General features: G+C 52.3%; 3 protein-coding genes across 5 annotated transcripts in view; 1 reads left to right on the forward strand and 2 right to left on the reverse strand.

Moving 5' to 3' along the window:
• The first annotated feature begins 930 nt into the window (after window positions 1–930).
• Window positions 931–17,798, forward strand: LOC129682701 (ATPase family AAA domain-containing protein 3). 2 transcript variants are annotated; one of them, XM_055615198.1, is made up of 16 exons: window positions 931–1,214; window positions 4,831–4,907; window positions 5,890–5,991; window positions 6,532–6,591; window positions 7,396–7,465; window positions 8,309–8,474; window positions 8,745–8,814; window positions 10,084–10,239; window positions 10,749–10,805; window positions 11,059–11,184; window positions 11,289–11,413; window positions 12,019–12,070; window positions 12,466–12,536; window positions 13,544–13,711; window positions 14,804–14,912; window positions 17,160–17,798. In XM_055615198.1, exons 1-16 carry the CDS (start codon window positions 1,013–1,015, stop codon window positions 17,307–17,309), a joined length of 1,761 nt encoding a protein of 586 aa, XP_055471173.1. In that variant the 5' UTR covers window positions 931–1,012; the 3' UTR covers window positions 17,310–17,798. The 2 variants fall into 2 exon arrangements, with proteins under 2 accessions (XP_055471173.1, XP_055471174.1); XM_055615199.1 differs by lacking the exon at window positions 17,160–17,798 and having other exon boundaries at window positions 13,544–13,658; window positions 14,804–14,906.
• A 90-nt stretch (window positions 17,799–17,888) lies between these two features.
• On the reverse strand, window positions 17,889–23,310 carry Tmem240 (transmembrane protein 240). The gene is made up of 4 exons (XM_055615215.1): window positions 23,193–23,310; window positions 22,806–22,912; window positions 18,667–18,875; window positions 17,889–18,593 (listed from the first exon to the last, which is right to left on the reverse strand). Exons 1-4 carry the CDS (start codon window positions 23,247–23,249, stop codon window positions 18,445–18,447), a joined length of 522 nt encoding a protein of 173 aa, XP_055471190.1. The 5' UTR covers window positions 23,250–23,310; the 3' UTR covers window positions 17,889–18,444.
• Window positions 23,311–24,495: 1,185 nt separating this feature from the next.
• Ssu72 (SSU72 homolog, RNA polymerase II CTD phosphatase) overlaps window positions 24,496–27,860 on the reverse strand; it is a 32,987-nt gene continuing 29,622 nt past the window's right edge. The window contains exons 3-5 of one of the 2 annotated variants that reach the window (XM_055615131.1): window positions 26,694–26,833; window positions 26,070–26,188; window positions 24,496–24,791 (exon numbers count right to left, since the gene is read on the reverse strand). In XM_055615131.1, coding sequence (XP_055471106.1) covers window positions 24,690–24,791; window positions 26,070–26,188; window positions 26,694–26,833 — 361 coding nt within the window. In that variant the 3' untranslated portion in view covers window positions 24,496–24,689. Of the gene's footprint in view, window positions 24,792–25,920; window positions 26,189–26,693; window positions 26,834–27,860 lie in introns of those variants that run through there. The other variant, XM_055615130.1, reaches the window with a different exon arrangement.

The following is a 27,860-nucleotide window of genomic DNA, read 5'->3' on the forward strand; positions in this document are numbered from 1 at the left end:
AGCCTTTATCTGCCAAGGCAGCCTGCCAGCTCTAGGAAAAATATTAGTGGGGTGAGATTTTCCTACGAGCTGTTTGCCACACACAATACCTCCTCCCTGTGTTCCTCTGGCCTCAACTCTGCAGTGTAAGGGCTCTTTTGGGTTGCTTCTGGTTGAGAGCCAAGCAAACTCAAGCATCTAGGAAGCTTGTGGGACTGAGTATCCAATCCTGGATATTATGAGGGGACCCTGAGGGGAGGCTGCTTCGAGTGCTAACACCATGTGCTTGTGGCCATTTCACACTGCAGAGGGTGGTCGTGCTGAGACTGGCACCCTCTTCTTTTTTAAAGATTTATCATGTATACAGTGTTCTGCCTGCACATATACCTGCACACCAGAAGAGGGCACCAGATCTCAATATAGATGGCCTCGGGGGCCACCTCTTCTCTCAACCTTCGGGTTTGCGGTCTCATGCCGGTGACCCCGCGACTGTTTGCCCTCACCGGAGGCATCTCGAGTCCGGAAGGGGTCAGCTCCGGGAGCCCCGCCACCTCCTTCAGGTGTTCCCTTCCTCTTGTGCAGTCTGGGTCGAGGCTCACAGAAGGGCTCCGACCCTGCGTGGTGAGGGTCCCGTGTCTCTCTGATCTTCCGCAGCCACGATGGGGCGTCTCCATAAATGCCTACAGCAACAGACACACATTTCTGAACGACCCCCAGACCCACAACAACAGCACCTTTGCTAACAGCTTTCTAGGACGGAGGCACACCCACCCCGAAAACTTCGTTGCTAGGTGCCGGGTCCAGGAGCCTGGTACAGCTCCGCCTCCTTAGGCAGCTAGGCAAACCGCACCAGCTGCGCGGCCAATCCAACGCCTGAGAGCGGTTTGGCCGTCGTGAGTTTCCGTCCTTTAGGAGGAAGCGGTGTGTGTCGCGCCTGCGCAGTTAGTCGCACCCGCGGCGCGTGTCGACTGCTCGTTGCTCCGCGAGTCACGCTTGAGCCCCGGCTCCTGAGCGCGCGCGGCGCTGGTGCACCATGTCGTGGCTCTTCGGTATCAAGGGCCCTAAGGGCGAAGGCACAGGCCCTCCGCTGCCCTTGCCGCCCGCGCAGCCCGGGGCGGAGGGTGGCGGCGACCGTGGTGCGGGCGACCGGCAATCGCCCAAGGACAAATGGAGCAACTTCGACCCGACAGGCCTGGAGCGTGCGGCCAAAGCGGCGCGCGAGTTGGAGCACTCCCGTGAGTGCGCGGGCTGGGCTTGGCGGGCCGAGGCCCAGGAGAATGGGAGGCGCCTTTCAGAGGCACCAGCTGATCTTCCGAGTTTGGTTCTCTTGGTGTGCTAGAGGTGCTCAGCTGGCTGTCTACAGCCCTACCTTTCAGGTGACCTGAACGGCCGGGGATTTTTTTAGCCAAACGTTCTGCGTTTGGGAGACCCAGGTCCTGATACCCTCTTGTGCTGGCAGCTATCAGGGCGCAGGAGAGGCTGTTTTAGAGAGGTCTTTAGAGGCGCGGATTGCCTATGCCAATGCTGTCCTTCGTTACTTCTGGGCTGGCCCTATTGCTCCCTCCACGTGGGGCAGGCCAAAAACCATGGCCAGGTCAGGTGATCCTAGGTTGTGGTGGTTAATAATAATCTCTTACTTAATAAGGGGAGCGTTTTTGAAAGGTGTTTGGTTTTAGCAAGAGAGTAAATAGATTTTGTAATATATACAATGTTCTGTCTGCATGTACACCTGCACACCGGAAGAGGGCACCAGATCTCATTATAGATGGTTGTGAGCTACCATGTGGTTGCTGGGAATTGAACTCAGGACCTTTGGAAGAGCAGCCAGTGCACTTAACCTCTGAGCTGTCTCTCCAGTCCCTAGTTTGCTGGATTTTTTTTTTTTTTTTTTTTTTTTTTACAAGACTGTGTAGTCCTGGCTGGAACTCATGTAGACCAGGCTAGCAGACAAATCACAGAGATCCACCTGTCAGTGCCCCCTGAGTGCTGGGATTGAAGGCATGTGCCTCTATGCCCAACTAGTTGAAATCTTTAAAAGCCTGAAATAGGGAGCTGGAGAGATGGCTCAATGGCTAAGAGCACTTGTTGCTATTGCAGTGGACCTGTGTTCAAGTCTGAGCACCTATATAGCAGCTCACAACCTTCTGTAGCTCCAGTTCCAGGGGATCCAAGGACCTTTTCTGGCTTCTGAGGGTACCAGGTATGTATGTGGTGCACATACATACATGCAGGCAAACACTCAAGTACATTAAAAAATTTTTAAAGCCTGAAATGTAGGAGGTGTTGAATAAATACTGATTGAAGGAATGTTGTTATTCTCAATTTTATGTTAATGCATGGTCCTGTTTTTCAATATAGGGAAGCCCTAATTTAAATAGGTATAAGATGCAGAGCCTCTCAGCGAGAGGGTCTGGCACTTGGTGAGTCAGTTCTCTGCTTTTGTGGGGCTACAAAAATGCCTTGAACCTTGAGTAGGGAGTGGTGGCTCATGCCTTTAAGTCCAACATTTGGAAGGCGGGGAAGACGGATCTGAGTTTGAAGCTGGACTGGGCTACATAGTGACCAGGCTGCCAGGCCAGCCAGGGTGCACAGTGAGACCCTATCAGGTCTTGGGCAGTGGTCTCTGAGTACTGCAGACTCAAATCCCCATAGAGACATTCAGAGCCTTCAGATTTGGGACAAAGATCACCTGTCTCTTGAGGCCAAGCAGAGCTAATAATTTTTGGTAAAGAATCTGTTATCTTTGCTAGATAATCTCAGTGATTAGGTTGAAATGAGAAAGCGTGGCTGGTTTTCAAGGCATTTCCATTGTTAGAAGACTTGACAAGATGATCCAGTGTCCTGTTTCAGGGTGTGTAGGAATCCTTCTTGGTAACTCCTAGGTTGGGGAGATCACTCTCTAGCCACACCTAGAATTTCAGAGTTGAATCTTGGCTATTAGTCCCACTACTATAGGCTGTCACAGAGGATGGGGAGCCCTTCCGGCCCTTTGCTAGACCCTGACTACTTGTGCATGTAAATTGCTCTCCTGCACTGGCAGTACTTGGGCTCTTGCCTGGAACAGTCCCACCGTGGGTTCAGTGTCTTGGCCTCTACTCTGCTTTAACAGAGCTCTCTTTTCTGAGCCAGCAACATCTTCTGTGAGTTCTGCGTGGCCACTCAGTGTCCTTCTCTTGTAAGGTAGTCTCAGATGGGCACTAAACCTCTTCTGTCTCATTTCACAAGAAAATGGACTCAAAAGAAGTTCATTCTCTTTTGGCTGAGCTTGCTAAAGCCACATGGAGAATAAACAGAGGAGCTGGGACTTGCCCCCCCCCCCCAGCTTTGTTGGACTGTGACACCTCCATTCCTGTCTACTGTGCTGAGATGAGGCCCCAAGGAGTGTTGCTCTCCCCAGCCCTTTCCTGTCAGAGAGAAAGTATCAGAGGGTGTCTCTCCTCTGCTGTCGGGTGTCGTGGGTTCTTTTGTCTTTAGTCCTGGTCATGGAAGACCAGAGAGTCTAGGAGGAGATTGGCTTGGAACGACCTTCCCAAGCTCAGTGTTGCCCATTGGTGGAGTTCATGCCAAGCTGCAAGTTCTTTGTAAATTGATCCCAAATGCCAGGATATCTGCCATGGTCATCTAAACCTGTGAAATGTTCTTACCATGTTGCCTCTGGTCTTAGGCCATTTTCCCTCCAGATACTCATACACTAACAGATGTAAAGCTTTGGTTAATGACATGCTTGTTACATTCAAAAGTAATGTGAAGAAGTTGCAGCTGAAGCTGGGTGCTGTGGCATACGCCTGTGAACCCAGCACTTGGGGAGGCAGAGGCAGACAGATCTCTGTTAGTAGAAGGCCAACCTGGTCTACAAAGCAAGTCCAGGGTAGCCAAGGCAACACAGAGAAACCCTGTCTTGAAAAAAAAAAGTTTCTGCTGACCTTGAAGAATTCAAAAATAAAGGAAATTGGATGTAGGGATTAAAAGAGCAAGCCAGGGACATTGTTATATTAAGTGTATTTTCCTTGCTGATCTTCATTCCCATGTTTTTCTGTGGTAAGAAATTTTTACAATAAGGTATCAGTAATAGAAAACTGTCATGGAAAATTTGGAGACCTGATACTCCTTAGAGTGTACTAGAAGTAAAGTTTTCCCTACTAAATCTAAGTATTGACAAACAGCGCCATCTGACACACAAAACACATAGTATTTATAACCTAGGTGCATTGTCTGGCATCTGATTCCTAGCTTTCCTGCCTGCATGTTTTTACATCATCAGTGGTTACAGATAATGGATACCAGCCAGAGCTCTGCTTTTCTAATTGGAAAATGCGTGACGTCATTGTCCACAACCCCATCCTGGATGAGTGGAACTCTTGGCAATGTGATGATCCCCTGAACCTTGAACTCTTACTGAACTCTTACAATCCATCCCTCGCCTCTGCCAAAGTCTCATGTATACCAGGCTAGACTCAAACTCACTATGCAGCTGAGGATGACTTCCTGATCCTCTGGCTTCCAGCTTTAGACTATGAGGATTACAAGCATACACACTACACTTGATTGTGTTTGATGCTAGGGATCCAACTGGGGCTTTTTGCATGCTGGGCAAGCTCTGTAACAACTAAGCTACATACCCAATCTCACCAGGCTCTCTGTTGGGGGTAGCAGCTATGAAAGGAGTGGTTATTGTTCAAGTCTGGAACGGGTAGGCAAGTGAGGTAGGCTAAGGCAATACACATGATTCAAGATTGTTGCGGTTTCTCAGAAAGCACTGTGGCATGAGTGAGTAGTTCCTTTTTCAGCCACATAGGCGTGTCCATTGGCAGCATACTAATGCCCTCCCTCTTACGTCCCTCTGTTCTCCAGGCCATGCCAAGGAAGCACTGAGTCTCGCACAGATGCAGGAGCAGACACTGCAGCTGGAACAACAGTCTAAGCTCAAGGTGAGCTGTGTGCTGCCGCCATGATGGCGTGAGAGAGCCAGCACACAGAGCGAGACCTGTGGATATGCTCTTAATTCTGGGAGGACAGGATGCTGAGCCCGTGTCTCTGATCCTCTGGTAGAGGTACTTGATAGGGAAGGCGTAGGTGAGGAATGTCTGGACGTCTTGAAGATGGGATCTTTCTTGAAATTTGCTTGTTTTATGTTTTCTTTTTGTTGTTTTGAGACAGGTGTTGTTTGTTTATTTGTTTTTCATACAGGATTTCTCTGTGTAGTCCTGGCTGTCTTGGAACTCCGCTCTGTAGACTAGGCTGGCCTTGAATTCATAGAGATCCTCCTGCCTCTGCCTCCGAATTACTGGAATTACAGGTATGTGCTACTACCACCTGGCTCAGTCTCAGCCTCTTAAGTGCTAAGATTACAGGTATACACCACCTTGACTAATTTTTACTTCATTTCTCTGCACTCAGAAGAACCCTTGAAGCTGGGTGTGGTCATACACCCCTTTAATTCCAGCACCTGTGAGGCAAGAGCAGGTAGATCTCTGAGTTCCAGGATAGGTTGGACAGAGGAAGTTCCAGGTCAGCCAAGGCTACACAGAAGAAACCCTGTCTTGAAAAACAAACAATAAAAAAACAAAAAGAACCCTTGATGCCAGGGTTTTCAGTGAGCCTCAAGCAGACTCCATCCTTAGTCCTTGTATATTGTACAACACAATTGTAGCATGTGCTCAGGATAAGGGAGAGAATAACAGCCTGATCTGTCTGGACCTGTCTTGTCCATCCGCCTAGAGCTGCGAGCCCTCTTAGGGGTATATGGGTCTCTGTCCAGATCGTTTTTTAAAAAGTGCCTTCACCCTTACCCAAGTCTGTTACATAGGCCAGTTGGCATGGCCTTTGACGCTGCCATTTTGCAGTCTACAGCACCATGGAATAGGCTGTGGAGGTTTGTGAGTCTTATGCAGGTACTCCTGTGTTCTGCAGGAGTATGAAGCTGCTGTGGAACAACTGAAGAGTGAACAGATCCGTGTGCAAGCCGAAGAAAGAAGGAAAACTCTGAGTGAAGAGACCCGGCAGCATCAGGCTGTAAGTGGTAGGAGATCTCGGGTAACAGGAGTGGGGATGGGACATTGAGATGTCATCAGGACCTTTTAGTTACTGACTAGCTGAGGGTTTATTAGGTGGTAGTTAATGTACTGAGGCCAGGGTCACTGTTGCAAAAGTAAGCAAAAATTGGCACAGAGCCATTCTGTACCTGCATATTTGTGGAAGGTGGCTGCTCTGTAGCTTACTTACCTCATCAGCCATTCCTGGGTAGGTCCAGGTCCAGATCATGTTCTCTCTCTCTCTCTCTCTCTCTCTCTCTCTCTTTCTCCATCCCTCCCTCCTTCCCTCTTTTTGGTTTTTCAAGACAGGATTTCTCTGTAACAGCCCTGATTGTCCTAGACTCACTTTGTAGACCAGGCTGGCCTCAAACTCACAGAGATCCACCTGCCTCTGCCTCCCTAATGCTGGGATTCAAGACTTAGGGAGTTTTGCACCGCCATGGCCAGCTGAGATCATGTTCTCTTAACCTTCTAGTGCCTTCTCGCCAAAGTGTCTCTTTATTTCTGTCTTCTTCCCCAGAGGGCCCAGTACCAGGATAAGCTAGCTCGACAACGCTATGAGGACCAGCTAAAGCAGCAGGTAAGCAGGGCGTCTTCTGAGACACTGTCCTTGCGATAACATAGGAAAATGTGCAGCTGACTTCATGGGCAAGAATGCAAATGCTGCTGGTAGGCCCTGGCATGTTCATATTCATGGGCCTGAGTACACAATGGATGTGTGAACATACCAAAAATGCAGAGACATGCTAGGCACGTAAACATGTATACAGACATGTCCAAGCACATATATAAGCCTATGCACATAACCTCTTATGATGCTTCCACAACAGAGGTGATTTTTTTTTTTAGTTACTCTTAAAGGTTCTTGCTAGATGGACACCTGTCTAACTAGCAAAGTCAGTGAATGGCAGGGAACAGTGCAGTCCTGAGTTAAGTCCTTAGTTGTCCCTGGGCAATCCAAAACCTGGATAGGCCTCCTTTGATCCAGGCTGGCTCTGTGCTATAGGAGCTCATCAGCCTTAGGCTTATGTTCCAGTTTTATTTTCTAGGACATTATAGCTGTTAATCTCAGTAGGCAAAGATCAGAGTTCTATAAGAACCATAGAGCAGAGCTGCAGGCCCCGAGGGTCTGGGAACCCTGGTGAAGCTGCTATACAGCTGCTTCTGCCCCAGCAGGTGGGGCAGCTCTCAAGCCAGTCCCTTATTGTGAGAATATCCTGGGTCTACACCAGATCTGCCTGCATTGGAGTGTACCAGCTAGAGCCCCAAGAAAGTTGGTATTCCTCAGGTGGGCAGAAGCATTCCTGACTCAGCAGCTGCATCTTGGTTTTTAGGTGGTCTTTCTGGTTTTCAAAAGCTCTTTACCTTTCCTTTGTCTTCTCAGCAATTTCTGAATGAAGAGAATTTGCGCAAACAAGAGGAGTCTGTGCAGAAGCAGGAGGCTATGCGGCGAGGTAGGGGTCACCAATGGTGGGTGGCTTTGTTGGGCATCCATAGAGGCTCACTGAGAGCTCAGCTAAGGACTGCATTTGCAGCGTGTGCTTTGACACCAGCCTCAGGTTCAAAGAGCTAACTCAGCAGACGTTTCAAATGCAGCTTGGCCCCTGAATAGAGAGTTCTGGGACTAGTTGGTTTGTGTTTAGCCCCTGTGGTAGAACTTCACTGTGTTTGGGCCAACCTGCCAGTTGACACATATGTGTTCCAGTACAAAGAATATTTCCTGTCTCCAGGACTCTGTCAGGAAGGGTTTGAGGCAACTTGGTGTCATTGTGCAGACAGTGGCTCACTGTGTTTAGTTCTTTTTTATTATTATTATTATTATTATTTATTTATTATTTATACACTATTCTGCCTGCATATGTGTCTATATACCAGAAGAGGGCACCGTATCTCATTGTAGATGGTTATGAGCCACCATGAGCTAGGAATTGAACTCAGGACCTTTGGAAGAACAGATAGTGGTCTTAACTTCTAAGCCATCTCTCCAGCACTATGTTTAGTTTTTATTGCTGACAAATAGGCACACGTTATTGTATCTTACAACTTTTCTGGTATTTACAGTTTAAGTAGGTTTCTGTTTTAATTATCCACATTTTGGTTTGTTTCTAAAATATGTCATCCTAGAGGTGACCCAGGCCATGTCAGGGATTGCTCTGAAGTATGGGTTGTTCACTGTGACACTGCTGTCCCTGGTCCATGCACTCTGTAGGTCTGTGTGAGCATGTCAGCAGTGTGGGTAGAGCAGAAACAGGCACAATAGAGCTGAATACCACTGTCTTTGCCTTCTCCTGGGACAGCAACTGTGGAGCGAGAGATGGAGCTGCGGCATAAGAACGAGATGTTGCGGGTGGAAGCTGAAGCCCGAGCACGGGCCAAGGCTGACAGAGAGAATGCAGACATCATCCGGGAGCAGATTCGCCTCAGGGCTGCTGAGCACCGCCAGACCGTCTTAGAGTCTATCAGGTAAGGACACAGCCAAAGCCTAGTGTCCATCCGTTTTGTGTTTCCCAGCTCATGTGTGAGTCCCTGGTCACTGACGAAGGCTTTCTTCATCCTACAGATGAAGGTCTTCTTCATCCTGTAGTTCTGAATCAGTTTGTTAATATCCCCACCTTGGCAGACTTGTCTTTTAAGACTTACCTCAGAGCCTTAAAGGGCTTCTTTAGTTTCTTTCTTTGACCTTCTCCAGCCACATAGCTCATCTAGAAAGTCATGTGACTTTTCCCCTTGCAGGACAGCTGGAACCTTGTTTGGTGAAGGATTCCGTGCCTTTGTGACAGACTGGGACAAAGTGACAGCCACGGTGTGTACTACCCTGTGTTCCTAGGAGTTAGCCTAGTGGGCAGCTCTGAGGCCTAGTCTTCAGGCCTTCCTGTCAGGGTCAGCCCTGTTATCTGCTGCCTGTGGGGATACACTTAATAGTGGTGTGCGAGCATAGTCCAGGCACACGAGCTGTAACAAGTGTCTGTAAGAACCACAGTGAGACATGGTAGAATATTTGGGCTTAGGTCATTTCAGACAATTCAGTCTTGTCTTAATCCATTTTATGTTGTTCCAACAAGTACCTAAAGTTGAGTAACTTACAAACCAAGAAAGTTTATCTGGTGTTGGAAAGCCTGAATCATGCCACTTGATGACTTCTAGGTCCCACAAACTCTGCAGTATTGCATGAGATCAAGTGTTCAACATCTGAGTGACAAATCACATCTAGTTATGGCAGAGGCAGCCTTCCTTGAGGTTTCAAGATTCTAATCCTGGCATAGATGTAGGAAGGGGCCAGAGCTCACTTTCCAGTGTTCTTGGGAGAATGTAGAGATAACTTTTTTTTAATCTGGCTTTTTTCTTTTTGTTTTCAAGACCGGCTCACTGTCATGTAACTCTGATTTATGTAGTCCAGGCTGTCTTCAAACTCACAGAGATCTACCTGCCTTTACCTCCTGAGTGCTGGGATTAAAAGTGTTTGCCTTCATGCCTGGCTACCTGGCCTATTTGGTAGTGTATGCCCAGCCAACTCCACAATCTGTGAGGCAGGAGGTGGTGTGCAAAGTAGGAGGTGGGTTCTGACATCTCCAGCTTCTTCAGTGTTGTGGAGCACTTCCTGCTAGGTACAGAGGAAGGGGAGTACTAAGGATGGAACCTGAGGTCTTAGGAATGCTAGGCAAGAGCTCAGCAGTAAACCACAAGCTAGCCTGGAAGGTGCCCCTCTTTGTGGAGCTGCTTGCTGTGCTAACACATTGACTTTTAAAGGGGATTCATGGTTTGTGGTTAGCCTTGTTTTCTAAGAATAAAGTTTAATGTTTTCAGTGGTGAGAAAGCAGTGGAAGGCAAGACCCTTGGTGAGTATCCAGCGCTGTACATCCGCATTCCGGCCTGCAGCCTACGCTTTTCAGATTCATGTTATAAGGCACAAAAAGAAGTGCCATGACATGGTTTTGCTGTCACCTGAAGTATGCAAGTGAGCACTGGCCGGTATGGGGTCAAAGATCCACCCAGGGTCCAGTATAGGCTACCATGGGACCGTAGCTGTTGGTGGGGCAGTGGGACAGTGGAGACTGCTTTTTTTCTGTCCTAGGTGGCTGGATTGACACTATTGGCTGTTGGAGTCTATTCTGCCAAGAGTGCTACTGCAGTTGCTGGTCGGTATATTGAGGCCCGATTGGGAAAGCCATCCCTGGTGAGGGAGACCTCCCGCATCTCAGTGCTGGAGGCATTGAGGCATCCCATCCAGGTATGGCCACAGTAAGAGCTCAGGGTTCCACATCCTTGCCAGGTTTCTTCCTATATCACAAGCAAGTGGTGTACATTTTCTCTGTCCTTTCCCTTTTACACAGACAATGATTACTTTCTCTTTCATGCTAGCATGGATGTTTTCTCATGACTGTGTTATACCAATGGAACCTGTTAATCAGTGTTATCTAATTATATGACTGCCCCTGGGTATGCTTTAGCTCTTCATGAAGAGCCTGTCCTAGCTAGAAGGTATGAGTGTAGCTTGGCATTTAGCTGTGTCTCTTAGGCTGAGCTGCTCTTTGCTCTCTCTGACAGGCCTGTTCTCTGTAATGGCTACAGCTGGGTCTCTTCAGACACTCAGTACAAGTGATTGGGAAGATAAAAATTTAATAAAGTATTGATAAATCACCCAGCCCCACAGCAGACACTGGGGTACTAGTCTTGGATCTGTGGGCCAGTGCTTCACGGTACCTGTGTGTCCTGCCAACTGTGATGGTGTCCCCACAGGTCAGCAGGCGACTGGTCAGCAGGCCTCAGGATGCATTGGAGGGCGTCATCCTTAGTGTAAGTCACTGTGGCAGCTCTGTAGGCCCAGGGGAGGGACAGCAGTGCCGAGCTGTTGTGCTTATGTGATCCCTGTGCTTGTGGCTTTGGGTTCCCGAAATGTTAATATCAACCAAACCTCTATTCAGGTACCACATAGGCCAGCGGTACCCACAAAGAGGGCTGCACTGGAACAGCTGTGGTCCGCCCACTCCCCAAAGCTGTCTGTAGGTAGGGAAAGCCAGGTTCCTCAAACCTCATCTTGTCCTGGCAGCCTAGCCTGGAGGCACGGGTGCGAGACATTGCCATCGCAACAAGAAATACCAAGAAGAACAAAAGCCTATATAGGAATGTCCTGATGTACGGGCCACCAGGGACTGGCAAGACACTGTTTGCCAAGGTAAAGATACCTGGCTGTGAAGGTAGGCCTGGCTTCTGCTGGGCCCCCCAGCCGAGGGCAGCCTTTTTAACATCTGCTCTGTTTCCCCATCCTTCCCTGCCCAGAAACTCGCACTACATTCAGGCATGGACTACGCCATCATGACAGGCGGGGACGTGGCCCCCATGGGGCGGGAGGGTGTGACTGCCATGCACAAAGTCTTTGACTGGGCAAGCACCAGCCGACGAGGGTGAGCATACAACCCCACATATATAGGTTCCCACTCCTATGTGCCCACCAGGTGCCTAGCTAGGGCTGAGGGGTGGACACAAGGCTTCCAGTGCAAGGGTGCTGCCACTCAGATATAATTACTGCCAGGAGTAATGGCTGGCTTACACTGCGAGGGCAGTGGACCTAGGCTTCCTTGACTGTGTTGGGCCCTCTGAAAGTTGGCTGAGAATGCGATATGGCATGGCCAGTTATAGTTGTCCCTGGCACTGCTGCTATGCCTTGTTCTGTCACTTTACCCTGGATTACCACTCCTTCCTGATGCCGAATGTGTTCATCGCAGCCCTTACTCTGGCCTAGACTGGAGTCCTTGAGTGAGTTCTAGGGGTAGGAGGAGCATTCTGCCCAGCATTTCCCATTAGAGCTGTAGCTCTCAGAATTGGAGTTCTTGAAGCTGTGAGCTCTGTTTTTACTGGGTCAGCATTTTAAGAATCCCTGAAAGGGCAAGGCCTGTGCTCTGTGGAGCAGCTCCTCCCAGGGATATACTTCCTGTTGCTTCTGGGAGCTTCCAGATATTGGCTTGTGCCATTCAAGAGTCCCCTTACCTGACTATCCTCTGATTGACAGCCTCCTGCTCTTTGTGGATGAAGCAGATGCCTTCCTCAGGAAGCGAGCGACTGTGAGTGCTCTGGAACCCTATCTGTGGGAGTGGGTCAGAGCTTGATGCTCTAAGCCAGTCTAGCAGAGGACCAACCTGGAGGTTGCTGTGCCCTAGAGCACAGAGGGGCTTGGTCTTCATGTGAAACAAGCTGAGGCTGCTGCCCCGTTCCTTTTCCTTCTTAAGTTTGCAAAGTTTGGGATTGAACCAGAGTTGTGGAGATGCTAAAAATGCAGCCCTCACTAAGCACACCTGCCCTCCCTCTATAATGATTCCAGATCAGTAGGAATCCAAGTTCTGGCTTTCCTAACCCCTGCTTTTCTCTCCCAACAGTGTCTCCTGTGGACACTTTTCCTTGGCCATGTACAAAACTGCTGCTCAGGCTGGAGACTGATACTGAGTCTTTCTTTCTGTAGGAGAAGATAAGTGAAGACCTCAGGGCTACCCTGAACGCATTCCTCCACAGGACAGGACAGCACAGCAGCAAGTAAGTGCAGCCCTGCCCCGTGCAGTCCTTCAGGCAGCGTTATTCTCGCTCCTCACAGAGCTAGGGCATAACCAGCTCACCATCTACTAAGAGGCATGTCATGTCTGGCGCCTTCATGTTCCTACCTGGGAAGGCTCTTGAAGGCCTGTTGCAGAAAGGCAGTATGAAACACGAGAAGGTCTGCTGGGTCAGTCCCTGTCCGCACAGCCACCTCAGTTTGAACTTAAGCCTTTGACATCAAGTTATTCATGTGCAGCTAAGCCAAGGCTCCTGTTGCCTAAATATGCCTGAAGACTGCTTTCAGGTCACAGTGCCTGCGCAGGAGCCAGAATGTGTTTGCTCTTCCTGGGAGCAGATCCCGAGTGCCGTGTGTGGAAAGAGTGGAACCTTGATCTTTATCTGCGATATCAGACTGGGGTAGCATCTAGGCCTTGAAAGAGATCCCCATTTGAGCTATCTCCCAGGATTTCATCCAAAAGCCACTGGCAGGGGCAGTACCTAAGGTTACACAGGCTTCCCTCCTCCAAATCCCCTGACCCTGTTCTTAGTTTGCTCATCACCAGGGTGGTACCCAGCCCTCTAGTAAGTATCTTACCCATCACAGATATCCCTTTCCATGCTGTGGCCATGCCCTGGCCCAGGGCCATTGGAAAAGGTGATTTAAGGGCAACAACAAAACCTTAGGATACTAGGCAACCTTGATCATGGTTGTACAAATGGGCCTGGTGGGCCTGGGTCTCACTGGAGTATCCAGAGTTTAAAAGCTGCCAAGGGGTAGAGATATATCTCAGTGATTTAACATTTGCATAGCATTCTTGAATCTCTGAATTCAAGCCCCATCACTCCAGGTAAGTGATGGGAGAAAAAAAAAAAAAAAAGAAAGAAAAGAAAAGAAAAAGAAAGCACAGAAGGGAAGGGGAGGTTTACCCAAGGAGGCTTAAAAGACCCTTCTGCCCCTGAGTGAGCTGTGATTGGACAAACCCTCAGCATGTTCTTTGTGGCTGCAGGTTCATGCTGGTCCTGGCCAGTAACCAGCCTGAACAGTTTGACTGGGCCATCAATGATCGTATTGACGAGATGGTCTGCTTTGCCCTGCCACAGCGGGAGGAGCGAGAGCGCCTGGTGAGAATGTATTTTGACAAGTATGTCCTTAAGCCGGCCACAGAAGGAAAGCAGTAAGTGTCCAGCCCCATGGAGTTCCCTTTACTGACCTGGAGCCCGTCTGGGCACTTCATCTTCCTGGGGGTTAGGCCATCTGTATAGGGTCATACAGTATACGTGTGTCCTGGCAGTGGTGGTTCTGTCATAGGAACCCAGCTGCAAGTCTGTCCCAACAGCCCATCCTCAAGTGCTGGGGTCACTGAGGCCTGGGTGTCAAGAGAATGTGGGCCCCTCTTAAATTTACTCTGAGCCTCTTATACCAGGTTTGGAAGTTGCCAGTTACCGTCCTTAGCTGTTGACTGAATGACACGACTTTGTCCTGTCTACTCCTGGAAGCTGCCCTACAGCCATGTTGTGGACAGGGATAGGGAGAAGCCACTGATGCTACTCTGCTGAAGAGGCCTTGGTCCGTGCAGCTCTCACTGCTCTGTCTTGTATGCTCCCCATGCCTTCCATAGCAGAGGCTGCTCTGCTTTCAGCAGTCTCCCGGGGCCACAGCTCCATGGCATTCAGACTCAGTGTCCTGACCTGAATCCCTCCTGCTGCCTGTTGCCTCTCACTGTTCTGGAGAAAACATGGCTTGGCCCTGCCGGTTCCTGTGAGCCCATCCCCCACCCAGGCTGCCCGGGTCTCCTGCCTCTTGCTAGCTGCATATCCCCAGCCTCAGCTCAGGCATGCAACCTATATTCATGTCTCATGTATCTGGCTTTTGGCCAGAGGCTGTTGCTGGGAACTTGGGTTGCAGGCTCTTCCTTACCTGGAGCTCTGCCTGCTCTGTTAGGCTCTCTTCACTGGCTGAGCATTTACCTGCTCCTGCTACTCAGTGCTGAATATGTAGCTATAGGCTGTGTCTAGTGAGTAGGAGTGGGGCTATAGCTCCATCTGACAAGCCTGGCTCCAGCCTGCGCCTCTCTGTAGGTCAGGAGGGATGCTGAGGTTACCTGGCAGAGTTCACCTCATCCAACTGTACAAAAAAGCACCAGTGTCCAGTTCAGGGGGAAGCATCGGATGCAGTGTGATGTTGGGCAGCCTTGCTCCCCCATCTCCCCAGTCCCCTTTGTGTAGAGCCATGACAGCCCAGACCCACGTGGGAACTCTCCCTCCAGGCGCTTGAAGGTGGCCCAGTTTGACTATGGAAAGAAATGTTCAGAGGTCGCCCAGCTGACAGAAGGAATGTCAGGCCGGGAGATTGCTCAGCTTGCTGTAGCATGGCAGGTGAGTTAAGTTCCTGGAGCTCCTTCTACTTGGAAACTTTGTCCCAATCTCCACAGGGAGTTTTATGTTGAATGGTGTTCTAAGCACGGACAGGCATGTGGCCCTCATTCTACTAAGACCACCTCGGGCTGATGAGCAACTCATGGGAGGATGGGGTGATAGTGTCACTGGCCCAGATCTGCAGCACTGTCAGTCTTAGGGGGAATGTCAGGGTGCTAGGGCAGAGGTTTAAGGGTCTCTGGGCAAGTCCAGAGGGCAACTTCTTTGATTTATCTGTTAGACAAATGCAGACAAGTCCAGATCAACGGATGTGTGCTTCATGCATGGGTACTCTTGGGTATCTGACTTTTTAGGACAAGTTCATAATAAAGTTGAGCAGGGGGCCAGGAATGGTCCTCCTGAGACTGGATAAGGGTGTTGTTGGCCACAGTGGTCTATTGTCATTCCCCCAAATGGTGTTTTTACCTCAAAGCTGCCTAGCAACAGCTCCATGGTCCTGTGCAGGGAACTTACACAGCAGGGCAAGGATAATTTAGGACTGTCAGCCCCTCAGTTGTCAAGACAAGCCATATTGATGGAATCGAGGCTACTATGGCCACCTCAAAGCTTTTTGTTAACTTTGTTAACTTTTTGTCATCATGTCCTTGTAACCAAACACTGTCTCAAAAATAAAATGAAAAAGAATACATTGATTTCCCTGGGGTTGTAAGTGGCTGTGATCCACCCAGTGTTGGTGCTAGGGACTGAGCCTGGGTCTTCTCCAAGAGCAGTAAGTGCGAAGTACTGAGCCCCTATTTACTCATTTTTGAGCTGGGGTCTTACTATGTTGCTCAGCCTGGCCTTGAACCTCACAGTCAAGCAATCCTGCCTCATCTTCCTGAGTAGCTGGGACTATAGGTGCACTCCACCGAGTTAGACTTAAAACATTTGAATAGTTGTGGATTTACAGAAAAGTTGCAGCAGAAAAGATGGAGCAGAGGTACCCATGCTGTTGTCTCTGGGAGGTTGTGAACATCATTCTGTTTCACAGCATTGTTTACCCTCACCATGGCTTGGTTGTAGCCCAGAGTCCAGCCCAAGATACCCACAGAATGAGTCTATCCTTGTGTGTTCCACCTCACCTCAGTTGCTCAGCTGGCTGGTGGGTGAGCTCTCCTGTGCTGGGCCCTTGGCAAGGTGTAGCCACTTAGAGCTGTCACCCTGTCTACCCAGCCAGGGCTCCTGTGCAGCCCCCTACCTTGCTTTTGGGCTTAGGTGAACTCAAGCCGGGAGAGTGTCCATAGCTTCCAACCACCTCAAAGTTGGTGGTCTGGCCCTGGGGTCAAGTCTTCCTCCTCAGTGAATCATAACAGAGTAGTGGACCCTAGGTACATTTGTTCCTGGTTGTGCTTTCTTCTAGAAGAGACAATACCATTACAGACATCTCCTCACAGGTGACAGTGTCGTGGCAGAACTGTTCCTTAATGTGTGTCCTAGTGCCCTGGGTGGAAAAATCTCCCTTCATTACATTCAGGCATCTGGGTTCCTAGTTCCCTCCTGGGCAGTGGCTGCGAGGCTCGCTTTGCCTCATCTTCGGGATTCTTCATACCCTGTGCTGATGTCTGCTTCAAGCAGAAAACCAGCAGGAGTGTGGTCTCAACCACCTATGAGCCCTGGCCCCTTTATAGTGCTAAAGGCTACAACTTGACCAGTTCAGACTCCTACTGGCTGGTCTTGAAGTGCCGTCCTCAGGGAGGACAAGGCAGTGAGAGAGGCCATGGTCATCCAGAGGGAATAGACATGAAAAGGAACAGGTATCCAGAGAGTACCACTTGGCTCTGGTTAGAGAAGCCTCACACTAATGTCATGTGGCCTGAGGTGGGCCCTGGCGACAGTAGAAACTGTTCTGGAAGCTTGTAAATGACACAGCTGAATAACCAGGCCTGAGCAGCACCATGTGACCTATACCCCTGAGCTGGTGGGTGGATCCAGAGTCACTTACAGGCTTATAAGGGTCTGCGTTTGTGTCCAGCTCAGAGGGAGTTACCTGTCTGTGTATGGAGGGGGAACAGCTCTGTTTAGGTTTTATATTTTAGAAAGTCCTTGAGAAATTTTCAACAGAAGTAGTGCGGGGGCTGTGGGCCCACTAATAAGTTCTGGTATGCCCACCGTGCTAGTGCCTGAGGAGGCCTCTGGTTCCAGATTGAGGGCCTTGGGCCTCCCTGTGCAAGCAGCCAATCTCTCCTTCTGTGCCCTCTTTTCTACCAGGCCATGGCATATGCCTCTGAAGATGGGGTCCTCACGGAGGCCATGATAGATGCCCGAGTGCAGGATGCTGTTCAGCAGCACCAGCAAAAGATGCAGTGGCTTAAAGCTGAGAGGCCGGATGCTGAGGCCAGCAAGCCAGCGAGTCCTTGATGCCTCAGCTGCTGAGCCAGACCTGGACACCTTGTACACCGACTCTGCAAGAGGCCAGCAGTGCCCTGGCTGCCTCTGCCCAGCTGTAGGGTGCTGGTGCCGTCAGTGTCTATGCCTCCCACACCTAGCCTGTGTCTCTCCGTGAGTGCTGGCAGCGGAAGGCAGAGTGCCTTCCTGTCCCACAGTGCACTGGTGAGACATGTCTACAGGGCTGGATTGGAGGAGAAAGGAAGCAGAGTGCTGCACCGCAACAGCACTGGGGCCTGCAGGGACCAGACTGAAGGCAGGGAGGGCCCTCTGCTTCCTGGACATTGCTTCTGCCGTGTATACATCTGTGCCAAGAATTGGCCCAGTCCTTACTTGGTAGGGTGGATCTGGTGCTAGACGGCCCCTGGCCAGTGACATCCAGGATATAGAGCTGCCACCTTGCCCTTGACTGGATCTGGGCCTTTTGCATCCAGAATCTTAATAAAACTGTGACTGACTTGCTGGTTGTGTCTTAGGCTGTGGTGGGGTCTGGATGGAGGGGCCTTAGTAGCCCTTGGGCTCAGAGATGATGGAAGAAGCAGAGGCTGGAGCTTTCTGGAGAATTTACTGGCCAGGCAGGGTGGGCTTCACAGTGAGGGCTGGGCACCTGGGGCCACCACATCCTATTGCTGCTGGGGCCCCGCCCCTCCAGTCCCGCCCTCCAGTCACACACGCCCCATGCACATGCTCCCGTGTGCAGATGGGCGCAGGCCCTGACACATCCCTCCCCTCCGGACGGACGGATGGATAACAGGTGCTCAAGAAACAGTGGCTTTCAGTGAGATGTGGCTTTAGGCTAGCAAAAGCCAGGCCTCTCCCCACTGGACCCACCACCCCTGGCCCTGACACCTCTGAGCGCCTGCCTCTGTGTCCTGCTCACTGCGGAGACCAGGCTGCTGTCCCTGAAGCCCAGTGGCCATCCCCACCCCAGCCCCCACCCGACCCCTTTATAAAAAGAAGAGACAGCACCTTCCACTGGATTTGCCTGCTGGCCACAGCCCAGCTGGCCACAGCCCAGCATACCCTGGGCCTGAGGCCGCAGTCCCGCTTGCCAGCGTCCACGAGGTCCTGGCGTGCGCACGGCAGCCCTGAGGCGCCTGAGGCGCACTCACAGGTGCCGCGGGCTGGGGTGGCCGTTGTGGTAGAGCTTCTGTTTCACGTGCACCATGTTCCCCGTGGGCTCCTCGAAGGGCCTGTGCGGCCGCCGGCCCAGCTCCCGCAGGCTGCACAGCTTGGGCAGCCAGGTCCACGAGCCATCTGCAGGGGGACAGGGCAGTCAGGTGGCCAGGCTGTGCCAGAAGTGGTGCCCGCGGCAGCGCGAGGCACTCACCATAGCGCCGACCAGCCCTCCAGGCGCGCACAGCGCAGTGCAGGACACCGTCCATCCACACCAGGAACCAGCTGATGCAGAAACCCAGCAGCAGGCCCAGCATAAGGTCGATCTCCTGCTTGGTCACATTGTCTGTCACAAAGTAGTTCTCAGAGGCGTCCACCACCGACTGGTCCCCGTCGTACGGGATCACGTAGTGGATGTGGTGCCTGGGGGCGGCAGGGTGGGCTGGCACATCTCCTGCCAACCCTGGCCCAGCCTTCCCCAGGTCCGTGCTGGGCTGGCTAGGGGACCCAAAGTGGATGGTTTGAGTCCTACGGGCCACCCTAGGAAGTTCTCTGGAGCGATCCCTGTGTGCTGGGTTGGGAGGGACAACAGCGCCCCCAGGCCCAGATCAGGTCACATGGCAGAACTGCTGGGACAGGTGGAGACAGTAGCCCTGGAGATCAGGTTCGAGGAGGGTAGGAATGGTTGGGATGAAATGTCAACCCAACCCTTCCAAAGGTCCCTGTAGCAGGGTTCACCTTTACCCACTGGTCCTGAGGGGCTCCCGAGGTCCTCACACAGCCAAATGACCAAAGCCCACCACAAGTGCCCCTTGGCCTCCACATACTGCTCTCAAGCCACCAACAAGAACAGCGCTGGTTCTTGTTGACCCTCACTGTCCCTGCCTTGGGCCCCTGGCTTTCAGTAGCTACCTCCTGCCCATCCTGCTGGAGGCTTTGTCTTTCCTCCCTCATTCATGCCCACCACAGGTCATATTCTGTCATCAACTCAGTGTATGTTTGCAGGTATTCAAACAGGACAAGTTTTAGGGCCCTCTCCTATGTGTAGGCACCCTCTAAGGCCCTGGTCTCTTTGTGCCTCAGCCACAGGCACAAAGTCTCTTTGCCCCTGTTCTAGCTAGGCTTTGTGGAACTGTCCGCTGCCCTCATACCCTAGATCATCTCGCAAGGTTCCTGCTGGCTGCTCATCCCCCTTTCAGAGCCGTGTGAGTACCACTTCCAGGCAGTCCTATCCTGTTGTTCAGGTGGGGTAGGCTAGCTGGTGGTCCAGCTCCACAGAGCCGGCAGACTGGAGGTACGAATCCACTGGTTTGGGTACCAAGGGGGCCACGGGCCACCTGACAGCTTCTGCTGAGACTGCCTTTCCTGGCCCACCCACTTCTAGAGCCACTTGTGGGAGAGCCTTCTTTCCACTGCCCACCGTGTCTGCTAGGAGCCCCAGCTGCCTGTGAGTACGTGGGATCTACAGACACCTCAAATGCAAGCTGAAAATAGCTTCTTGCTTCCTAAACCCGCACCTCTTCCTCCTCTCAGTGAGAGGCTGGGCCCTGTGCCTGTCTACAGACCCTCAGCTAGTCCCCAGTTAAAAATGTCCTCCCTTGTGCCCATTTGCTGATGTCCCTGTGCCCAATAAAGGGCACATGGATGCTTCCTCACAGCGGGGTTGGTATTCTTAAACCTGGAGCCAGGTGAGCACGGAGAGGGAGGGGCAAAGCGCTTTTGATCTTGGGACCACTTGGGGGCTAACTCTGGTCTATAGTTCAGCCAGCCCCATTGGGTGAAGCTTAGACTGCCAGCCTTCAGTCGGCTGGAGCTGCCATGACTGACACCCAGCAGCCACCACTCCTCTGCTCATGAGCAGCCACTGTCATGATGGATGGATGCTACTGATCCTGATAGAAAGCATTGCTGGTCAGGCCCTGGAGGAGCTAGCAGGGATTGCTGCAGGCTCTGGTGGGACTAGGTCACCCTGGGTCCAGGTCCTTCCTCTGGACTGTCCCCAACATATAGCTGCTCCAGGAAAGGAAACACAAAGAAGCTACCAAGGAAGTCAGAAGGATCCTAGGTGGCCTAGGATCCAAGTAGGGCACTGTGAGGCCCCAGCCACCCCGGGGCCTCAGGAATCCAGGGGTGACAGGTTATGACCTGTGCCCTGTGGCTAACTTGGGTACCTACAGTTCTTCCTCCCCTGGCCTGGCTCCTCCTAACTCCATACCAAGCCCCTGATGGGAGGGCCTCAGGTCTGAATGAAAGCAGGGTGTACTGTGTGCAAAATGAATGTCTTCGATGTGTCCTGTCTTCATGACACATGCTGCCATGTGTCCACGTGAGGTCCAGTGTGTGTCGTGTATACACGCTGTCCGCATGCACAGGACACAGCATGTATACTGTGGACACGGGTCCCACAAGCCCCACACCCATGCAGTGTGCACACTTTGGGTATGAGCACGGTGCGTCAGCAGAAATGCACGTTCACTCAGCTTTGCACCAGCTGCCCTTTCTGCGGGACGCCGGCATGTGCACGGACCTGTGTGCACACACGTGCTGCCTGCTGCTGTGCTTTGTTCAGAACAGTAGTTACATACATGTCTTCTGTGTAAAAGTCTGTAAACACATATACGAGGCAGACACGTGTGCAGCTCTTCTACAAAGTGTGGACACCACATGTGTACATGGCATGTGCACAGACACCCCATTGGCAAACTACCCTGCAGTCACTGCGCCCACACTGAGATGTGTTGACACTTTTCCTGAGCACACTGAACTGTATATTGTTTTATATACATGTACTTTGCATACACATATATGTAATCAATATACAAAAGTGCTTTGTACAACGAATTACATACCCTGTATGTAGAGTTGCGTACAAAGCACATACATGTAGAGAGACACACGCAGAAACACTGTCCACAGCAAGATGTGGCTCTCCACATTTCTGCACACACAGGCCTTGCTCCAGGTTCCACTCCACAGGTGTCTGTTTACATGGTCCACAAGTACTCCAGATGCTACATGAGATGCACACATGTAAACTGTGTAAACATACTCTAAGAACACACACTGTGCTCAGGTGAATATTCAGTGTGCCGTCGTGGATAGTGCGACACCAACCACGTCATAAATGCCCCTGTATGTAGTGTCCGTTCCCAGTGTGCACGGCCCAGTGCTGGGCCCAGTATGTGGAACACACCTACAGACATGGCCGGGAGCAGCAGAGCTAACCTCATGTCTCTTCTGAGCCCTCTGATGTACAGAGGCGCTGGTGCGCACCAAGCCGGAGCACGGGGCTCCCGGGGAAGAGTGCCACACAGCCACATTTCCTACCATGCCTGGTGCATAGGAGGGTCGTGTACCTCCCCTCCACCTGCTGTGGTGCCTGTGATGTGCGACACGCCCGCCTGCACCCACAGCCATATATGCACTTAGGAAGCGCGCAACTGTCCTGACATGCCCACACCCCGCTGTGTGGGAAGACCTCTGGAGCAGAACCATAGGGTGGGGTGGGAGCTGAGGTTCTGGGACTCAGCCCCATTCCTTCCTAGTAGTGTAACCTTGGGCAAGTCTACCGTCTAAAGCCTCCATCCACTTCCTCCTAGTCTGTCCAGGAGGGACGACGGTCATCGCATGAGGGCATCTCTGAAATGAGCGCATGCGGATGTTCGAGTGCGCTGTGTACGCACATGTATATGCACAGACGGTACACACATGCGCGGCTCATGAGAAGATGTTTATTTCATACATGGACATACAAACATGCAAGGCCAGAAGACTTTGTCACTACACATGCACAGTAGGGAGGTCCCTGGAGGGTGTGGTGGGTCTCACTGTGACCTTGAGCAAACCTCAGCCTACTTCAGCTCCTCCTCTGCACAGTGATCATCTGTGGCAGGTGTCCCTCAAGGCGGGCCCTTTCTATCGTGACCTCCTGCACCTGTCTGCCATGGACACAGTAGGCCCGGGAGGAAGACCTGGCTCATAGGCAAGACTACTGTCCCAGGCTTAACCAGCTTCCTGGCTTCCACTGTGGGAACTACTCGGGAATGCTGCTCTTAGGTAGGCCTCCCGGCCCTGGGACCAGGAGGCTCCCTGGCCCACAAAGCCACTGCCAGGCAGCCCTTTCTCTAGAGGACCTGACTAACAGACTCAGTCATGCTACCTTTCCCAGGGAGGCAGCCGGCTGACCTGGGGTTCCCGTTGGCCACCCCTCCCCCCAGCACCTGGCGTGCAGAAGCGGGCCCCCACCACTCAGCCAGGCTCTGCGGCCCGGCCTGGTCCGGGCTCGCCGGCCAAGTGGGGCCCGCTGCACAAGTGTGATCACGCGTGTCGTGCCTAGAGCTGGGGCGCACTCACCGGCCACAGTTGCAGTGGCAGACGCGGTCCTCGCCCCGCAGGTGCGGGAGGATGTAGTTATGGAATCGGTCCAGCAGCGCGTTCATGTCCATCAAGCACGCGATGGCCTGGAAGAGCCCATGACCAGTCAGGGCAAAGGAGTGGGCCGGACGCAAGGGGGTGCCGAGGGGGAGCGTTGGGCTCCCGGGGTGGGTGGTGGGGTGGATGGGTGGGGAAACGCAGGGCGGTCAGGGCGAGGGCCGCGAGAGGCAGCAGCGAGGGTAGCGCAGGGCGAGCCGCGGAGGGCGGCGCAGGCCGCGCGGGCCGGTAAACAAGGAAGCGAGGTGGGGTAGGCGCGCGCGCGGGCGGCAGAAGCAGGGGGCGCGCGCGGGAAGCCCCTCCGCTCACCATCACGATCGACGCCCCCAGAATCATGAAGATCATGGTGTTCGCACTCATGGACATCGGGCGGGGCCGGGCCGGGCCGGAGCGCCGCCCCCCGGCCCCGGTGCCCCTCCCGGCCCCGGCCCGATGCTGAGCCCGCGCCGCCTCCGCAGAGGTCAGCGCTCGCGCGACAGGCCGCCGCGGGCCCCGGGGGCAAGCGCGGGCGCAGGCAGCAGAGACGTGGGGGCCGCTGTGGGGTCGCTCGCCCGCTGCCCGTTGCTGGCCGCACTCCGCTCCGCCCTCCGGTGCTCCCTGCGCCCGGCTCCCTGCGGTCGGCGCGGCGGCCCCCTCCCTCCTCCCTCTACCCTCCTCCGGGCTTCTCCCTCCCTCCTTGTCTTCCCCACTATCTCCTCCCTCCTCCTTCTGCCTCCGCCTCCGGGGAGGGACTTTGCTGCCCCGCGCCGGCATCCAGGGTCTAGGTTCTCCACTCCTATCCTAGTGACGCAGGACGAGACCCCTCCCCTCCCACCTCAGCTCCACATTTCGGTCCTAGCTCATCAGCCTTGGCTCTGGGTCGCCTTGCCCTGTGCCGTGCTGGTCTCGGCCTTGACCTGGACCGGGTGGTCTTTTCTGCCCCACTTCTCTAAGAAAGCCTCCCCTCCCCCCTAATGGGTCCTGTTTCCAAATAGGGATAGGAAGGTCAGCACCCAGTTTACAGCAAGAAAATGCCCTCAGGAGGGGCCGGCAAAGTCAGAGGAGCCAGGGACTCTGACTACATGAGCAGAGGTAGGAGAGCAAGAATGGGCCAACCAAGGATGCCATAAAGATTGTGGCAATAGTGGGGAAGACTAACAGGCTTCTGGGAAGAAAGGGGTGCTGGGAAAGTAACCTGAAGCGGGTAGCTCAGTGTCTGTGGTCCTGTTGTGGCTGCCTGTGATACTGGGAACCAAACTGAGACCCAAGCCCTTGTCCCATCCACAGAGCTGACAACCTAAGAACCAACCCTGCCTTGTGTGACCAAGACAGTATCGGGACAGCTGCCCTCCAGCCCCAAGCAGAGACCACTGCTTGCAGAGGTTCCGACTGGAGAGTCAGCTGTAGCTCTCAGGAAGGTATCACAGGGCTGGACTCAAGGGCCCTCATCAGCCTTTTCCTTTGCAGGGAGTCAGACCAGGAATTCAGGACAAATCAGACTTCCAGCAGCACCTATTTTGTGGCGATTCCAAGTTTTTCCCTCCAGTAAGACAGCCTATCGCTTTATTTGGGTTCCTGTACAATCCAGCAGTGGAAAGACAGGCGGGCCAACAACAGACACTTACTGTAGCTGTACAGTAAACCATCTTTTATTTCTTTTGGTTAAAAACAATGGATTTGACCCTGGCATGTCTGTGTACTTTCATTCTGTATGTACAGTACATTGATGATGTCCACCCAGCAGTATAAACAAACTTCAGAAGGGAAAACACACTGGAAATGGCTCCAAAGGTGGCAGTGCAGGGCAGGCCCCGCCCCGCTTGGGGCTCAGTAGAAGCAGACAGTGTGCAGGAAGGCCCGGCCGCTCTTCTCCTCGAACTCCTGCAGCAGCTCATCGATCTCATTCTCCATGTCCTCAGTGTGCTGGATCTGGGAAAAGCAAAGCTTTGAGTGATGCCTAGGGAAGGGACATGCCTTCCCTAGCCCTGCCCCACACCGCATCTGCTTGCCCTCAGGGGACCAGGCCAACACAATGACCACAGCAGCACCCCATATTGGGAAGTGGTGGAGCGAGGTTCAAAGGGAGGACCCAGGGCTGGAACCCAGACTCTGCGTTCAGGTACCACAGGTCCAGGAAAGTCTCACCAGCCAGTGCTGTCCCAGCCTTGCACTGAACGCAGCGAGGCACACAGAGCTATGGGCACTTTCCTACAGCTGTCCAGTGCAGAGGGGACCACGCTTTGTGGCGGGGCAGGCTGCATGCTGCAGCGTGTTAGCAGCACGTCTGGCCTCCACCCCCAGACACCAATGGCTTCTCCAGCAGTTCCTTGAACACATCAGGTGGAGCATGCTGGCTGCTGACCACACTGCCCTGGCTACAGTCTCCTCTGTCTCAGCCCTTTGCCCACATCATCAGCCAAACCACAAGCTCAACTTTGGGAACTCCAGCAGTGACAGTCAAAGTGGAAGCTGTGTAAGTTCAGGAGTGTGGCTCCTCCACACCAAGGCACTGGCCTTCACTTGGTGAGCCCAGAGGACATCAATTCTGTCCCAGTCAGCTAACCTAAGCACACTTCTCAAGGGCAAAAGGCAGGACAAGGCACATGGCTGTTCCCACAGAGTCTCCCACAGCATCTGAACAGAGTGACACCTCCACACAGCAGCACACAAGCCTTTAGGAAGGGGCTGCAAGACTGCCTTCAAAGATGGGCACAGAGGCAGGCATGTGCGGGGGCACACGCCTGTGATCCTGGCACGTGCGGAGGGAGAGGCAGGTGGATCTCTGTGTGAGTTTGAGGCCAGCCTGGACAGCCAAGGTAACATGGAGAAGCCCTGTCTGGAAAAACAAAACAAAACAAAAGGTAAAAACAGAGGGTAAATACCGGGAGAATGGACACAGACCCCTACCCTGTGGGTACTACTCTGGGAGTCCCCAGGCTCAGCTTTGACACTGTCCATTCTTCCAGGAGAGGGGCGTGTGACCTAGGAGATGTCATTCATCCCTTCCACCATTAACAGAAACACTGGGGTAGGTTCTCAAGCCAAAGGCATTTGGTCAACTTCCTAGAGAGTGCATCTCTTGGTCTTTATTTGAAATTCAGTATTTGACCAGGTTGTGGAAATAAGTTGCTGGTAATGCGAGAGCTGCACCAGGCGTGGCTGCAGCAACAAGGGCAGGGACAGCCCAGACCCAGGTGCTAGACTCACACACTGGCAGAGCTCGCAGATGAGGAAGGCCCCCAGGGTGGCCTCTTCGTGGTTGTCCTGGATGTCCACATTGACCACATGCACTGGCTGACAGGTCTCCTGTTCTCTGGAGTTCAGATCTGATTGGAAACAAGAGATATGGCTATTACCAGATACCAGGTGGCAGATGTTTCCAAGCCCAGTTCCCACCATACCTGCCCCTGATCTCTGGAGAGTATAACTTGAGGCTTGAACACCCACACCCACAGGGAATTAACATGAGGAACAGCCACACAAAATAGGCAAAGTGAAGAAACCTAGGTAAACAGTGCCCTCAACTCAGGCCGTACTATGGCAGCCAGTACTGGCATCAACATCACATTCTAAAATGCCAGGCCTAACAAATATGAAAAGCAAACACTGAGGCCACTGAGGCTTAGAGAGACAGAAAGTTTTACAGGTCCTCCTGCTTACTCCTCACAGGCTTCCCTGCAGAGGTCCATGCGGGTCAGAGGATGAGGGGGGAGCCCTCTGTCTCTATCAACTGTTGCCCAGGGCCTGAAGCGTAAGCCTGTTTTCCCATCCATCTTCCAGCCTGGCGCTGATGGCCAAGTCTGAATGGCAGATGAGGCTCTGTGCACTCACCTTCTACAACTTGGTCATAGACTCTCTCTTCACAAGTGAGGATCAGGTCAAACAGGTCCTTGCAGTTCTGGAACCTTTCTGGCCGGGGTTTGATCCTTTTATTTCTGTCCAACATATGTAAAATTCCATTTTGTGTATAGCTGCACACCACAGTCAAGGAGCTTTGGGCATGATAGGTCACTCACCTAGACCTGTCTGTAAATCATCTCCTGCCTCTCAGGGCTCCAAGCTGGCCCTTGTCAACAGAAGCATCACAGCTCTAGGCCTTAGCGCAGGCGGGGTGAGCACTGCTAGACAATAGGAAGCACAGGAAAAGTCCTGACTGCTTGAAAGATATCATGAGTCCTGGGGTTCTCAAACCCACAGAGCGGCTCCAGACAGCCTTGGCCATCCTGAATAAACAGACAGAGGCATGGCGCTGGCCGCCTCCTCTCAGGACAGAGGCCTTTACCTCTATCATATTAACCACAGCTCTAATCACCAGCTCTTAGCTCTAATTAAGTATCTCTCACCTGTGCCTTTTTTGTTTTATTATCTCATCCAATTACAGGGCAAAACACTTGTTTCCTCTCAAACTGGAGCCCTACTGCAAAAATAAAGCCAGCTAAGCTTTAGCAGGAAGAAAATCTGGAAAAATCCATTGGTGTTTTTCTTTTTTCGAGACAGGGTTTCTCTGTGTAGTCCTGGCTCTCCTGGACTCCCTTTGTAGACCAGGCTGGTATCAAACTCAAGAGATCTGCCTGCCTCTGCCTCTGAGTGCTGGGATTAAAGGTGTGGGCCATTAGGCTTCCACTAAATTTCTTAAACCTCAGCAACAAAAGAGTCTGGAAAATCCTAACGGATGGTCCAGAATGGCCAAGTTCTGGTTCAGCTGAAAGCAACAGACTGCTTGCTAAGTCCAAGGGAATATCCCAGATGGTACTTCCAGGCTCTGGCCCATCAGCCCTGGCAAAAGCCAGGAGAGCCACTGTCTCTGGGGTCTTCAAGTTTGGGCCACACTATCCCCACTGGGTGCATATCCTTAGACAGTCCCTGGAGCACCATAGTGTAAAGTCTCCACTGTGCTTCTCTGGACACTTAGAAACAAGCATTTGTTTTAGAGAAACAGAAAGGCTATTCAGTCAGTCTGTCCTATCATATGTGGTCAGGGACCGAGCTTGGGTTAAC

Source organism: Psammomys obesus, unplaced genomic scaffold, assembly GCF_907164565.1.
Source record: "Psammomys obesus unplaced genomic scaffold, mPsaObe1.curated_primary_1811, whole genome shotgun sequence".
NCBI classification, from domain to species: Eukaryota; Metazoa; Chordata; class Mammalia; order Rodentia; family Muridae; genus Psammomys; species Psammomys obesus.

Coding starts and splice junctions, on each gene's coding strand:
- LOC129682701 (XM_055615198.1), top strand. CDS start 1,013: ATGTCGTGGCTCTTCGGTATCAAGGGCCCTAAGGGCGAAGGCACAGGC. Junction 4,908..5,889: donor AACAACAGTCTAAGCTCAAG/GTGAGCTGTGTG, acceptor TGTGTTCTGCAG/GAGTATGAAGCTGCTGTGGA. Junction 10,806..11,058: donor TGGAGGGCGTCATCCTTAGT/GTAAGTCACTGT, acceptor TTGTCCTGGCAG/CCTAGCCTGGAGGCACGGGT.
- Tmem240 (XM_055615215.1), bottom strand. CDS start 23,249: ATGTCCATGAGTGCGAACACCATGATCTTCATGATTCTGGGGGCGTCG. Junction 22,913..23,192: donor TGGGGGCGTCGATCGTGATG/GTGAGCGGAGGG, acceptor GGGCTCTTCCAG/GCCATCGCGTGCTTGATGGA. Junction 18,594..18,666: donor GAGGGCTGGTCGGCGCTATG/GTGAGTGCCTCG, acceptor GTCCCCCTGCAG/ATGGCTCGTGGACCTGGCTG.